Below are 14,634 nucleotides of genomic sequence, written 5' to 3' on the forward strand. Positions count from 1 at the left end.
GCATTTTTGTGTATTGACATGATGTTTATTTAAACTTCTGTCATGATCTGGTAAGAATGAAAGGTTACTTCCGCAATTGTGTTGAAGCTTGGTAATGGTGCTCAGGGTTGCAGAAGGTGACAGGTATCTGTGATCACAAAAAGAAGTGTGTCTGTTGGGAATTAAAGGGGTGGGCTTGTTATGGATGGGATGAAGAGAAGGAGTTCTGGAGAGAGTAAGTGGAAATGAAGAATAAGGGATGTCTGATAGGTCAGGTCTGGAACTAGTGATCTGGGAGGAATTGAATTAATTAAATGGAGTGGGATGTGAAAATAAAGTCAGGAATCTGGAATGTCCTGATGAGACTAGATTTGGGGCAAACTGCGATTTTACATCAAATCACTGTCCCTGCTGGGGTAAGAGGATGTCTGTGTGCTGATGACTTGGGGCACCAGGACTGATAAGTCTGGTGCTTTGCTGGCTCATTTGTGAGTGTTTGGATTCCTCTGTGGCTGGTATGTGGTTTTTTTTGTGGATTTGATCATGGTTAAAGAGACTTATCAATCCTTGACTTTATTCTTTTTTTCCTCCCCCCCCTCCCCTTCAGCATTTTCTTCCGTGCTTTCTGGAGTACATTGAGCATTGCTTCTCTGGCACAGATGCCCTCACAAAGGATGAGGCAATGGCAATTCTGGCTAAACTCATTCTGGTGAAAGCAGAGCCTCCTACCATTGGTTCAATGGCATTTGAAAAGTATCCTCTCGTTTTCTCTGAATCATCTGTCAGGTGAGACTTCTCAAGCTTAGCAAACACTAGATGTGTGTGCATGGCAGACATGCCTGAAGGCAGTGCAGAGCTACATAAAAGTTGCCCCCCAGTATTTGCCAGAGTTGTGTAAATGGCAACGTTGCTGGCAGATTTGCAAACCAAGTGATATGGTAGGATTCCATTTTTCTTTCTGAGATTATCTGAGAAGAGATACTGCTCTGGAAAGGTTATCACTGATATAAAAAGACTAGAAAGTGTTGCAGTAGGGGTGTGATGGGGATTTGTTACACCCAAGATGCATGCTGCATCCTTGGGCAGTTAATCTTTGTAGTGAGTGCTGCAGTCCAGGTTCTCATCATTACTAACCTCCTGCCTGTACCCCATCTTTTTTCCCTGTATGCATACGTCTTGTCCAGGAGCTTTCTTGGCAGCACTACTATAGTACCACAGAGCACAGCTGGGTACCAAAGGGCATGTAATTAATCCAGATACAGCACTGTGCTGGCACAGCTTGACTGCTTCTAGTTGCAAAGCTAGCTTGATTGCAATGAAGTGGTTGCTTTCCCCCTGGAGCCTCTTTGGAAAGATTTGGGGTAACCGCTGTCAAGCACAGAATGACCATTGCTAATCTACTGATGATAATTGTTCTAATCACTCTAGCTCAGATAATTCAGAACTTTCACTGGCAGAGTGGTCACTTGTATTGCCTTTTATGTAAGGTTTTTTCTTTCCTAAAAGCAATCCACTCTGGGTTTTTCCTATTTTTATTTAATAGAGTGGAGGTATTAGGATTTAGGGAACAGAAGGTTGAGTCAAAAGAACTAGATTTGTTTTTCTTCCCTTGTTTTCTTTGTCTGTTGATCTCTCTGGATTTTCAGTGGTATGGATTACATAGCTGAGAGGACCTTGGTCCTACTTGGGACTTTTTTGTGCTCCTGCAATGTCACTGGTAGAAATTAGGGCTGGGAGACATCTCAAGAGTTGCATACCCCGTCTCCTACCTAGGATGGAATTAGCAAGTCCTGAACCAGTCCTGAAAGATGTCTGACCAAATCGTTATTAAATACTCCAATTCTGGAGATTCCCAAGCTGCCCTGGCAGTCTGTGCCAGTACTTTGCTGTCTTTATGGTTACACAGGTGTTTGGGTTTTCTTTTTTTGTTTCCCAGTCTTCAGTGTATGAACTAAACTTCCTTTGCTGCAGTTTAAATCCATTGCTGTTTATCTTATCTGCAGGGAACATAAAGAGCAGATTATTTCTTACTCTTTGCATCCAGCTTTTACAAATAATCCAGGCTTTGATCATCAGAAACATCTGAAATCTTCGTTCTCTGGACCAACAATCCTAATTCCTTGAGGTTTATTTCATAAATTTTGTTTGTTAAACCTCTAATGATTCTTGATGCTGTCTTTTTGTTAGCTTCTGTATTTCTTGAAGGGTGGAGCCTATGCAGCCTTCTAACTGTGGTCTTGCAAGCACTGGGTGGAATGGAAAGATTGCTGTCCATGGGGTGTGAAGTACTCCTGTTCATATGTTCCAGTATGGTGTCAACCCTTTCTGCCTGTAGATAGGCTTGTTGATTTGGGCTCAGCTTGTCATTCCTTTTAAGTCCCCAAACTTTTACCTCACTGGTTGTTTTCTGTCATCCGTTAGTCTATCTATGTCAGTGTGATCATGGTTATTAACAGTAATCACAGAGATGATTCTTAGGTGCTCATAGAGGCTCTATGTCCCAGTTGTGAGGGTGTCCAACTAAGAACTAGTGTCTTTCCTTCTAGAAATATTATTTGAACTTGAAATAAAGACCTGACATTTCTTGTGGGCCATGCTTTGTGCTCCTCAGCATGACTAGATGGTATTTTGTGCTGTGGAGGACATTAAAAAGAAAATAATCCCTTGGCTGTCCAAGTCCTTTTTGCTAGAATTAGCAAACATAATTTTGAGTGTCATGGGAGGAAAATGAACAATCTCTGATATGCAGTGGTGGGTTACTAAAAAGTTTGGTTTTATTTTTAGCTCTAATACAAGGCAACAAACAAGTAAAAGACAAGGAGGAAAGGCAGAAGTACCAGTGTTGGATCATGTACTGTCTTTAATCCATTTACCAGAGAAGGAAGACATTGCTGACCTTTCACAGCCTTGGGTTGCCTTGGTTGTACTGCCACATATTAGGTAAGGGATATTCTAAGGTACTATTGTCATGTATTTCTGTCGTACTGTCTAGTTCACTATCTGTCAGAAATCATTTTACTAAGGGAAGGACAATAATTACTAACGCTAGTTTGGGGAAACCGGGGTTAGAAGGTGAAAAAATGCTGTGTGGAAACAGCATGAGTCAATAGTAAAGTCAGGAATAGAATATCAGTTTCTTGATCGCCTGCTCCCTAAATTTAGTACTCTAGTACACAGAGATGTTCTTGACATGTTTCAGTTTCTGTGTTTTAAGCACTGTCCTCTCTAGGCAGTGTTTTTTTCAATAATTATGATGTTCTTGTATGGAAGGAATAGTTGGAAAGAAGGTGCAATGAATGCTACAACTTAAATTGTGAATCGGAAATAGCAAAAATGGTTTGCTGCTGGTTTCAAACTTGGGGTGAGCTATCTGTAATTTGAGACAAGATAGATGTGAAAGAAAGCTTTCATACGTGTGTAGGTGTCAGTGTAAATAGAGATAAAAGTCTTCCCATTTATTTTGGACAGACCAATGGACAAAGAAAACATTCTGCCCCATGTGACAAATTTTATAGACTCTCTCTTCACAGCCATTGACAAAGGAAGCCTCTGCAAAGGTCAGTTACGGTTATTTCCTGTTTATTTGCTTTTTGTTGATATATTAAAAAAAAATATAAAGCAGTTTTTCTGATGACACAAGGCATGAAAATGAATAGCAGCAGCACTGTATCCAAATTTATTGACCAGCTCAAGTAAAACTAGAAAAGCAAAGCTTGGGGGTAAACACCCTCCAGGAAATGATTCTGCATTTGCTCTTGATAATAATAATGGGGTGGCAGATGTTCTGTGGAGTGGAGGACAGAGATAATTGGGAAGGAAAAGAAGAAAGTGGGAAAGAAAGAGGATGGAAATCAATCTAAACCAGATCCAGTCAAGTGAAGGCTATTGACTCACAAGCTCCAGTTAGACTATTCCAAACCTATAGTGCAAAGTTTGGGACATTACCATCTCTCACCTAAGTGACAGCACCAATTCTAAAATGCTGCAGCTTTCTTCCAGGCATGGGTGGTCACTGGTTGTTTTCCCTCTCTGGCCAGAAAAAAGATGTTTTAACTTAGTTTTCATTGGGCAGGGCGGTTGTTACTTGGGGATTGCAAGTATTTGACCTTGTACCAAATATAAGCAAGTATTGGAATGCCCCAGGTTCAGTGTTCATTGTTCCTTGGTTTGAAAGGGCTTGTCTAGAGTCTGGCCTTTTCCCTTTATAATCCCTTTATTAACATTCCTAAATGTATCCGCCAATTGGCTCTGTTGCTTTTTCTTCTCTAGTCTTTGTCAAGCATGGTCCTTTTTGATTTAGCCCTTTCTCCTATCCTGTTTGCAGGATTTGCATGCTGTTGTGATTATTTTAGTGGCAATGTACTTATTCTCAAAAAGGAATACACAAACTTTCTTTTCTTGGGTCTCGTCTTTGGTGGCAGTAGTAGCAGCTCTGCACCAGCTCTGTGTGTGTGCAAGAGGCACGTTGCTATTTCTTCCTTTGCCCATAAGAGAAAAGAAAACAAACGCAACCTCAGTCCTACGCTCCTGCCTCCTATTGCCCCATCCTACATTCTGTGCTTTATTTTCCTCACCCTCCTCCCAAACTAGGGTTCCTGGACACTTTCTTCATCCTCCAGCATTCTTTCCAGTTCCATGATTTCTACAGTTCCTTCACCTTCTACTAGGACTCAAGTCTCCTCTCACTGCCTGTGCAAGGCACACTCCAGCCCGGTGCTCCCTATTTGACCTGCCTGGCCTCTGTAGGCTGAGGCAAAGTGCAAGTCCCAGAACCGGGTGTTTTTCTACAGTTGCTGTGGAGTGCAGGGAAGCAGGCTTGCAAACTGAGACAGAGCAACAGCAAGTTACCCCTGGCAGCTGTTCAGGGGTAACTGCGGGTACGGAAGTGCTTGCCCTGTTGATCATATAGGTGTGTCCACAGTGAGGTGGGAGGCGCTATCTTTGTCCAGCACAGACGTACTACTACCAAATGGTATGCAGTTTACAGTTTGGGAACATGTGCCCTTACACTATAGATGCAGAAAGCTTCATCCTGCCATTACTTGCTGTTTCTTCTCCTCTCTTTGAGGAGCAATTTATGGAGGTTAATGATGAGCAGGATTTGGCACACACCTGGGGAATTAAGCAACTTGGAACAGAGGGATGTTTTCAAAGAATAAACGGGAAATGAATGCTCACTTCCCCTTCTTTTCCATGGCAGCTGGCAGCATGTAAGAAAATTATATGCTTTAAAAACTTTATTCAATTTGCCTGGTTTAGGAACAGTGTTTCTTCTGCTTGGGAAGAAATGAAGGAGAGGGGAGTTTTGTTGGTTTTTTTTTTTTTTTTTAAACAACCTACTTGCTAACTTAGGAGTGGCAGGGGAAAGGAATTGCCCTTCCCCTTTCTTGCCTGGAAGGGCTTTGGCTCTCCTGTGCTTCTGGGAAACCCTCCATCCTTAAAGGAGGCTGAGAAGTTTAGGAAGGAGACACGATTGCTGTAACAAAATTCAGCAAACCCACCTTCCATTCACTAACAAATGTTCAGTCTTTAAGTACATGGGACAGCTTTGAAGATCTCATACAGTAGCGCGTTGCCGAAGTGCCAAAGTTTATAGGCACCTGTGTGGTAACATCAGTATATATTTTTGCTTCTATTTTGCTGCAGTCATATCAATTTGAGCAGCATTTCTTAATTTCTGAGTGCCATTTGTAGCATAGAGCTGTCTTGAGACTCCTGCAGCAGTGCTTAGCTCCAGATTCCTGCTCTCTGTGTACGTGGGTGTGACGGAAACAGATGCAGACTGGGAGCTGCTCACAGCTTTCAGCTGGCTTGCTGGAGTAGGTACTTACTTTGATAGCCAGAGGAGCTTTTCCTTCATGGGTTATGATAATGGTTAGAAAATACACATGCCAGTTCTGGGATCCATATGTTACCCTATTTCTGTGACTCCAGCCATTTCAGGATGGGCAAGCACCATACAAACACAAGTCATTGAGAGCTGAGTAAATACACAGGCTGTTCTTGTTCTCTCTCTGCTCCAGGAAGCCTGTTTGTGGCCTGCCAAGCTGTAAGTACTCTTCTTAGTTTGGCGGAGTCTTCTGAAATACTTCATTTGTTACCTGTGGAGCGTGTCAAGAGCTTGGTGATGTAAGTAAACTCTGCCTGTTCTGTGATCCTTCGTGATTCTCCTTGGTACGGCAAAGAGTTGACTCTGCCTTTATGTAGGGACTTGTTAAATGCCTCTTTGTGTGTTGCCTGTTCTGTTATGCCAGAATGTTGCTTCAGTATTGTGGTTATGTAAGGTAGCAACGCTGTAGGCACTGTTTGTTTGGAGAACCAGGTAGATGTAGTGCCTGTTCAGTGACATTTTCTCTGCAAACTGAAACTTTCTTAGACAGCTGCAGGGTAGTGTATCAAATACCTTGGTTCTAGTTTTGTCTAGGAGCACTATGCTTAGTAACTGTGTTACATTGTAATGGTAAAAGAGACAGGAACAGAGCATTCTGAGTTGTGTCAAAAGCCTGAACTTCTGCAGTCTGTTGGTGGTGTTGGGATTCCACCATGTCCTTGCACACCCATGTGTGTGCTTGCTCCACAATGGGAGGAGGTTTTCTATGCTCTGTTTTACTTATTGTAACTCTCTTCTACTTATAATTAGCACACCTAACTGAGTGGCTGGAGGGATTGAGGGAGACTGTTCATGTCTCTCCAGCAAATCCTGCTGAACTTGTCATCTCCCATCACTGTTGGGCTGGAGCATCTCCAAGTCGTCGGTGGCTTGAGCTTCAAAACATCCTGTTCAGTTAGGAAATCATGGTGCCCATGTCTGAGGCATGATGGAGATGAAACAGCTTGCCCAGAGCAAGCAGGAAGTCTTGGCAGCGAGATTCAGTCTAATGCTTTTCTGCTAGCTGTGGGCTGGGGATGTGAAACTGAATTGGTGCAAGGGGTGTTAGATAGTAGAAGGAGGTTTCCCTGTGGGCTGGCAGGATTCCTAGTGTCTCACCTAAGCCCAGATTATTTCTTTTCTGTTGAAGTTGATCACTGGCTGGACACGTGGGCAACAGCAGTAGCCCTTGTCTGACCTATGCAGATTTGTTTTCTGCAGCTGTGTGTGTGTGGGTGCAGCCTGCTAGCCCCAGCTTGACAGGCCTGATTAGCACAAAGGAAGAATCTCATGCCTCTTGGACTGTCATAGGTAATTGGGCTTTGAGGCTGCAAGCCAGCGTGCTGGTGAAATCTAACTTCACAGACCTGCTGGTGCCAGCAGAGTCTGAAGTCATGTGGAATTTTCTCTTAATATTGCTATTGTCACTACTGCCTTATTTTCAAATATCTGTATTGTTGTAGTGCTCTCTGTATGCTAATAAAACACTCCATTGTTTCAGCACTTTCCCTTCAGACCCCTCTGCCTTGCTGTTAGCTGATCTCTATTACACAAGGTTGGCATTGTGTGGCTGCCAGGAACCCCTTTCCCAAGGGAACCTAATGGACTTGTTTGAGAAGTTGCATCCTAATATTTCCACTGGTGTTTCCAAGGTAATCTGCTTTTTTTCAGCACGTGCAAGATAACTTGTATTTTAATGATGTAATTTAAGTAAATGAGTTAAATGACAAAGGCTGAAAGGAGAAACATGAGACTGTGTAAAGCTATTACTTCCATAGTATCTGTTTAGGGCTGTGTCCATTTCTAAGAGGCTGCCGTGGGGCATAGTTAACAGAGGTTAACTTTTAGCCCTGAGAGGCTTGCCTCTTCCCTAGAGGTGAACCAGAGCAGGAACCTGATGTATTCATTCTGAATTGCCTGCTAGACTACAGGAGCTCATCCGTTTCTCAACTCTAGGAGGAACCTAGTGAAATCAGTGTCCTGTGCAAAACATTCATCTCCCTATAGGTGTGTTTGTGTCTGCATATGTAGCCTGCATTCTCCTGCATGCTTCTGACACGTATTTCCACTTTGGATAGGTCCGGCTATTGACTGTTCGAATTCTAAACCATTTTGAGAATCCATCTTCTACACAGATAGAGGTAGGGCTAAAACTTTTCATTTAACATTTGAAAGCCATCTGTGTGTGATGTTGTGTGTGAACTGTTTTCCACTTTGCAGAAACAAAGCACGTGTCTGGCAGAGGCTGTCCTCTGCTTTTGTGCTTTCACATTCCAGTTTTATCTCTTTGTCCCCCTGCCTCCTGATGTTTTCAAATGTGTGAGTTTTTATCCCTAAGCGGTGGAAACCAGAGCAAATCCCTTGACTTTGTTCTGTGATCCAAAATGGCTGGAACTCTGTGTAGTTTTGTTGAAATACCTTTCAATGAGAAAAGGATACTCTTAACAAAATGCATGTCACTTGTTTGTTCAGGGTGATGGCACAGGGGAACTCCAGCCAGTATTTGCCATATTGCTCCAAGCAGAACTTGTGCCAGCAACAGTGAATGATTACAGAGAGAAACTCCTCCATTTGAGGAAACTAAGATGTGACATAGTGCAGTCTGCAATACCAAGTGGATCTTTGCAGGAGGTAAGTAGTTATTGTCAAAAAGCAGTTGTCACATTCCTTTATTCCAAGAGAATGTTCTTATTCCATCATATGGATTGCAGAGTTTTTAATAAGAGTTCAAAAAAAATTAATTATCTTCCAGATTAGGTTTTAGAAAACTTACTTGTTAGTAGGGATCACAGCTCCCATTGTCCTTGGGACTATTGTGTTCCCTTGAATATTTAGTAGAACAACAGTGGTATCCAGATAAATGGCCCACAACAAGATTAATCAGATTTTGGTATCATGGAAAGGAAGGCAAATGATTCCAGGGAGAAGCGAGTCATGAGCAAATTTAAAATCATGACCTTGCCATACCCTCAGCATGGTTGAACATTGGTAGGACTCCCATTAGCCATTGGAGAGCCTAGCTTCTGGATCTTGCTGCAGGGTGAAAATCTTGTATGCCTGTGACTGTTGAATCTCCACTGCCGCTGAGCTAAAGGGGACCTCACTTTCTAGATGTTGGAAGGGTCACAGTTTTACTAGTTGAATGATCATGGATTTGGTGGGAGGCGTTTTTTTTATTATTTTTGTGGCTGTTGCTGTACCTGTATAATTTTTTTGCCTTGACTTGTAAGCTCCTGTGAGGAAGGGTTGTAGGTCAGTCCTACTGCATGTAGGTCAGCAAGGAGCCAGTCCAGAGGACATGCTTCTAGGCCTAGTGCAATGAAGACTCTTCAGGGCAAACTTTCCTCTTTCTGAGGTCCCTAATGCTGCTATGGCAGCCCTGAAGTTCGAGAGTGAGGCAGGCAATCCAGATCATCTGCTGTGCTGAACTGTTTTTTGCACATTCATGGTATGTAAGTATGGTGACTAGATCCCAGTGCAGCTTACAGTAAATGGGCTGTAGATTTCCTCACGCAGCTATGAGACAAGGAATGATGATGTGTGTGACTTGCTTCATTACTTGTAGTACTTCTGAGAACTTCTTTGATCAAAGTTTCCTCTTTGAGAGGAATAAAAGTTAGAGGAGGTTGGTTGGTCTTTAACTATTGTTTTTTACATCTCAACAAGATGGTATTGTATGTCATTCTAGGTGCCTCTTCGGTATTTACTGGGAATGCTTTATATTAACTTCAGCCCTCTCTGGGATCCTGTAATTGAACTCGTAACGTGAGTATATGCGGTTGGATGCTGCAATCTGTGCTTGTCTCACAGAACATTCCTGCCATTGTTCTGTGAACAAAAGCTGAGGTAAAAATGTCCAATTTGCAGAGATCTGTGCATGAGAACCGTCATGTGAAATCTTCTGAAATGAATTTGATCTCTCAAATGGCATCTTGTGTAGACTCTTACTTTTTAACTTAGTTTCTGATTTTTCTTACTATTAAAGGGAACTTGCAACAAATATAGTCAAATAGCATCAGAGTTTTGAGTCAAAGGTAGCAGGATTTGATTAGAGTTTCACAAATGCTTAAAGGAGCAGGAAGTCCCTCTCAGTTTTCCTGTCTCTGACTTTTCTGTCCTTACTGGAAAACCTAAATCCTACTAAAGACTAGGGAAAACTTACCATGGTGGCAGCTGAGCTAAATACCAAAATCAGTGTCTGCTTTCAGCATGACTTTATCTTCTTGTTTTCTCCCCTTTGTTGTATGATTAAAAAGGAAGGGATTTTCCCCTTCAAACTAGTGAATTAATAAAAAAAAAAATTAAACCAGCTCTTCAAAAGATATGTCCATGCTAATTCTTCCTTTGGTTCTATATGATGTTACTGTACAGAAGTCAGTAGAAAGCTTGAGAACATTTTTCTCAATTTGAGTTCACTTGAAGTCATGAGATACAACCAGATTATTTTAATAACAATTGACATTTGGGATCCATGAGTAAAGGCAAGGAAGTGCTACAGCTGTATTGTGCAGATGTCCTGTCTTCGGACACCCACATTAAAGCAGTGATCAAAGCCTCTGATTGTGTTAGTTGTTAACTTGCCTAGTGATGCATGACTTGTTTTTTTTTTTTTTCCTTTTAATTTCATGCTGCCTTATGCTTTGTTAGTTCTCATGCAAAGGAAATGGAGAATAAACAGTTCTGGAAGGTCTTATATGAACATTTGGAGAGGGCTGCTACCTATGCTGGTAAGTCACGTCTCCTAAACATTGTTATGACAGTAACACAGCTAATTGTGAATGACATGACTGCGTTTTTATGTGCCCCAAATTTACATGTGATGGGACAATTCAGAACCCAGGGCTCTTGACTACCAGCATCATATCCAGGGAAGGAATGGAGAGGCTTGGGAGAAAACTGTGTCTCCTGTCATAAACACCAGGAAGTAGATAGAAAAGGCCCCTGCATTACAGGAGGGAGTTGCAGGTTGTGGGAAGCCACGCGGCAGTTTTGTCCCTGCTTAAGGCTGGCTCTGCCCAGACTGATCAGGAACAATGACGAAACCTGTATAATGGGGCTGACTGTCTTTCTGCTCCATAGATTGATTCAGTGGAATTCCTACAAACAGTGTCTGTCTTGAGTGTGCTCTTGAGGTTTACCTATGGGTGTATGAAATCTATGATTTCATGATAGAGCCACGAGCACGCAGCCATTTGTGGACTTCTCTGTTATTCAAGAGCGCTGAGATTAATTGAGACTCATCAGGGCTGTAAAGCATCCTAGAATACTTTCTAAGCAATGTGGGTCTTTCAGGTCAGTGTTAAATACAGTTGTCTAAACAGGTACATGTCACCAAAAGTATTACTTTTATAATGGGGGACTGATACCTTGCTACTGGTAATTATGAAGTAACCTGAAGAGATTTTCTTCATCTGTTCTGTAGAAATGGAGCTGCAAAATGAACTAGATGAACAGGAGGAAAGCATTGCTGAAACTGAAAGCGAGAAGACACCAGAAGGAGGGGTGGGGACCATCTTCCTGGAGCAGCTGAGGACTAGAACAGATTGCAGCGAGCGGCTGGACCACACAAACTTCCGTTTTCTACTGTGGAAAGCACTGGATAAGTTTCCAGACAGAGTGGAGCCTAGGTCGAGGGAACTTTCCCCACTTCTTTTGAGATTTATTAGGTAAGTAAGATGTTTTTTCAGTTGAGAGGACACATTGCTTTCAATGTGTTGCTGAGCTTTAAGTCTATGGCTATCCCATTATAGACTTTATTTCCTGAATGCATGGCTGATGAGATGGCTGTTTCCAGTTAAGATAACCTTTTGATTGAAATGTGGATTCTGTTAGAAACATCATACAAGAAGCAGGCTGAGATGAAACTGGCAGTACGTTTCTGCTGCTCAGTCTCTCATTTATTGACTTGCCACTGTCACAGCCTTATTACTTCATTAGGGAGTGATTTCAGTGGAAATCCTTTTTTTTTAAAAATGAAAATACAATACCCCAAGAAGGGGAAAATACTGGTTTTGTTAGAGGCTGATTCAGTTTCCTGCCCCTGGAGGGAGAGCAGTGGTGTGCTTGCATGTGTGCACATATCAGATAGATATGATCTCATAGCAGGGGAAGGTTTCTGATACTCCTTTTCTATGATTAGAAAAGCCATGTTTTGCTTGCCTTCCTGGAAAAATTGAACCATAGTGTAGTAGGTTAGTTTCCTCACTCTCACACTGCCATACTTGCTGTTCATCTGCCCACTCGAGCAAACGCAACCCCCCATGCCCTCCACATAACCTCTTTACAGACCTCTAGTAATTCAGTGATTCACGTCTCTTTTCTCCTCTCCACCAGGTACCTTCAATCTCCTTTAGTGTATTTGTTCACTGCCTTATATCTCTGCAACTTGTACACAAAGAAGCATATACTTGCTGAAGTACGCTTCTTTGGGAATTTTTAGCCATATAGTGTCCCAAGACAGAGTGCCATTAATAATGAGAATGGTGGATTGTGGAATTTTTAGTTGTTCTTGCCCTGAAACCCTGAAAAATGCTATGCTACTTAATTCCTTCCTTCTTTTTTTTTAAACACAGAAACGAGTACTACCCAGCAGATTCATTAGTGGCTCCATCTCAGGATCTTAGAAAGAAAACTAGTAGTACAGGAGCAGCAAAAGAAATACCTGGTGAAGAGGGGAATGATGCTGCTATGGAGGAGGAGGAGGAGGAGGAAGAAGAAAAGGAAGAAGGGGAACCAATTACTGTAGGACTACCAAAAAAGAAAACAAGAAGAGCTGCTGCTAAGTAAGTATTTTTAGTTTTCCCTTGCTAGTGCTTTCATGGAAAGGCAGATTCAGGAGCTCGTGTTGAGATAAAAGCTATGTTTTTATATATATTCCTTTTTTTTCTTTTGCTTGGACTTCAATGGATTATAAGCACTTTAGAGTCAGAAACTCTGCCTGCACAGTACTAAACATCCAGAGACCCTGCCCAGGCTTTATCATTACCTCATTACCTGCTGACAGTCTGTGGTTTGTGTTACTTTAAGCAAAAATTATGTGGTATTCTGAAGCCATTCTGAAGTTTTTGGAGGCCATTGTACCTGTATTCCCCTGGCTTCTCTGTGTGTATCTGTTGGTCTTTTAAAACCATGGGCATTGCCAAACACTTTCGAAAATGAGACTATTTGTGTAATTATTTTAATATTGGGATTCTGCCATTGCCTACCTGTTATAAGTCTTGGTCCTGGTCATCTTCTTAGGGACAAAGATTTTTATTTGGTGGTGTTTTAGACTGAAGCTACATGCTGTTGTAATGTCATTGTTTGCAGTGCTAAATACATGGAGAAAGTGACTCTCTGTATGAATTCTCCACAATTTCTCTAATTGGAGTGTTTTCACCCTGATGACCTCTGTCAAATGTCCATTACAAATACATCACAAAGATCTGTATTTTGCCATTTTTTCTGCAAAGGATGGCCCTTGTAATGACAGAGAACTTCAAAATGTCACGTTACATGTTGGAACACGATGAGTATTTGATATGTAACCTGAATTGTCATTTAATCCCAGGCATCTTATAGGTGTTTCATTTTGTTCCCAGATTCTGGCTTGTATCTGTAAATTAGCAGTAATTAAAATACAGTGAGAGTCCAAGATTCCATGCCCCCCTCCCCCCCCCCCCCCAACCTCCATCTCAAACTGTCCATGTACTTAAGTGGAAACATTAGTTCCTGGTAGCAGTAACAAAGGCATAAAAGATTTACTAGAGACGTGTTAATGAGTTCTGGAGTGACCTCCCTTCGTCTTCGCCGTGGACAGTTCATGCAGTCAGGCCTGTGCCGCAGTAGGAGAGCTCTCGTGGGGCTGCACCCTGCGGCCTGTGAGGTCTGGCTGAGGCAGCGGGAGGACCCACACCTGCCCCAAGCTCGGCATGGGGTTGCTGGAAGGCATTGTACTCGTCCTTTGGCTGAGCCCAGCCATGGGAGGGTGCCCAGCTGTGTGTCTGGAGAGTTTAGTGTAAACTACCAGGGGGAGCAGCTGAATGAGGACAGCCTCTGCCAGCCCCACAGCACATATTGTAGAGGAGATCTCACACCTTCCTTATCCTGGTCACCTCTCTCCGCGCCTCCCCCCCCCCCCCCCCCCCCCAAAGTGGAGGTAGGGCAGATGTGGGGTGACACAGCCACTTCTAGAGGAACTGACTGCCATCTGTGCTTGCAGCCCGGCATAAGCCCAGCGCAGTCTGTGGCTAAATGCAGCCCTTCATGTTGATAGGAGCGAAATGGGCACCAGTTAAGGACAAGTAAATAAATAAAGAGGTAAATTCACCTGTTCGGTGTTCTAGGCTGGGCTGGCAGAGAGAAATAAGCCGCATCCTGACTGTTTGTATTCCTTTCTCATCAAAAGCTGAGCCCATTTAGTGCTACGGAGGAAATGGCCTTCTCTGTGCAGTGAAGTGACATCTAGAAGGAGCTGCGTAGGAGTGGGAACAGGATACCTCTTGCTGTGTCTCTGAAATGGAGGCCTGTAGACTTGGGATCCTCTTGTGTTGGGTTTTCTTTTTTCTTTCTTGTTAATAAATTTTAATGAAACTTCCCCATTTGTTTATGATAATGCAGCGTTGTCTTTTCTGGTCATTTTAAAAAATAATTGTTTTGTTTTGTTTTACAGGCAACTAATAGCCCATTTACAAGTTTTCTCTAAATTCTCGAATCCTCGTGCATTGTATCTGGAGCAGAAGTTGAACGCATTATATACCCAGGTGATGCTATTTGCTGGCTTTTAGAATTACTGCTAATAAATGAAC

The 14,634-nt window shown here is 42.5% G+C and overlaps 1 protein-coding gene across 1 annotated transcript in view; it reads left to right on the forward strand.

The window, feature by feature from the left end:
- The window catches only part of UTP20 (UTP20 small subunit processome component), a 67,369-nt gene that overhangs the window by 11,526 nt on the left and 41,209 nt on the right, over window positions 1-14,634 (forward strand). The window contains exons 12-23 of the mRNA XM_076335509.1: window positions 587-765; window positions 2,764-2,919; window positions 3,448-3,536; window positions 6,003-6,108; window positions 7,350-7,500; window positions 7,927-7,989; window positions 8,321-8,479; window positions 9,537-9,613; window positions 10,496-10,575; window positions 11,271-11,514; window positions 12,421-12,630; window positions 14,499-14,589. Of these exons, the coding sequence (XP_076191624.1) occupies window positions 587-765; window positions 2,764-2,919; window positions 3,448-3,536; window positions 6,003-6,108; window positions 7,350-7,500; window positions 7,927-7,989; window positions 8,321-8,479; window positions 9,537-9,613; window positions 10,496-10,575; window positions 11,271-11,514; window positions 12,421-12,630; window positions 14,499-14,589 (1,605 nt within the window). The remainder of the gene's footprint in view (window positions 1-586; window positions 766-2,763; window positions 2,920-3,447; window positions 3,537-6,002; window positions 6,109-7,349; window positions 7,501-7,926; window positions 7,990-8,320; window positions 8,480-9,536; window positions 9,614-10,495; window positions 10,576-11,270; window positions 11,515-12,420; window positions 12,631-14,498; window positions 14,590-14,634) is intronic.

Source organism: Aptenodytes patagonicus, chromosome 1, assembly GCF_965638725.1.
Source record: "Aptenodytes patagonicus chromosome 1, bAptPat1.pri.cur, whole genome shotgun sequence".
Lineage (NCBI taxonomy): Eukaryota > Metazoa > Chordata > Aves > Sphenisciformes > Spheniscidae > Aptenodytes > Aptenodytes patagonicus.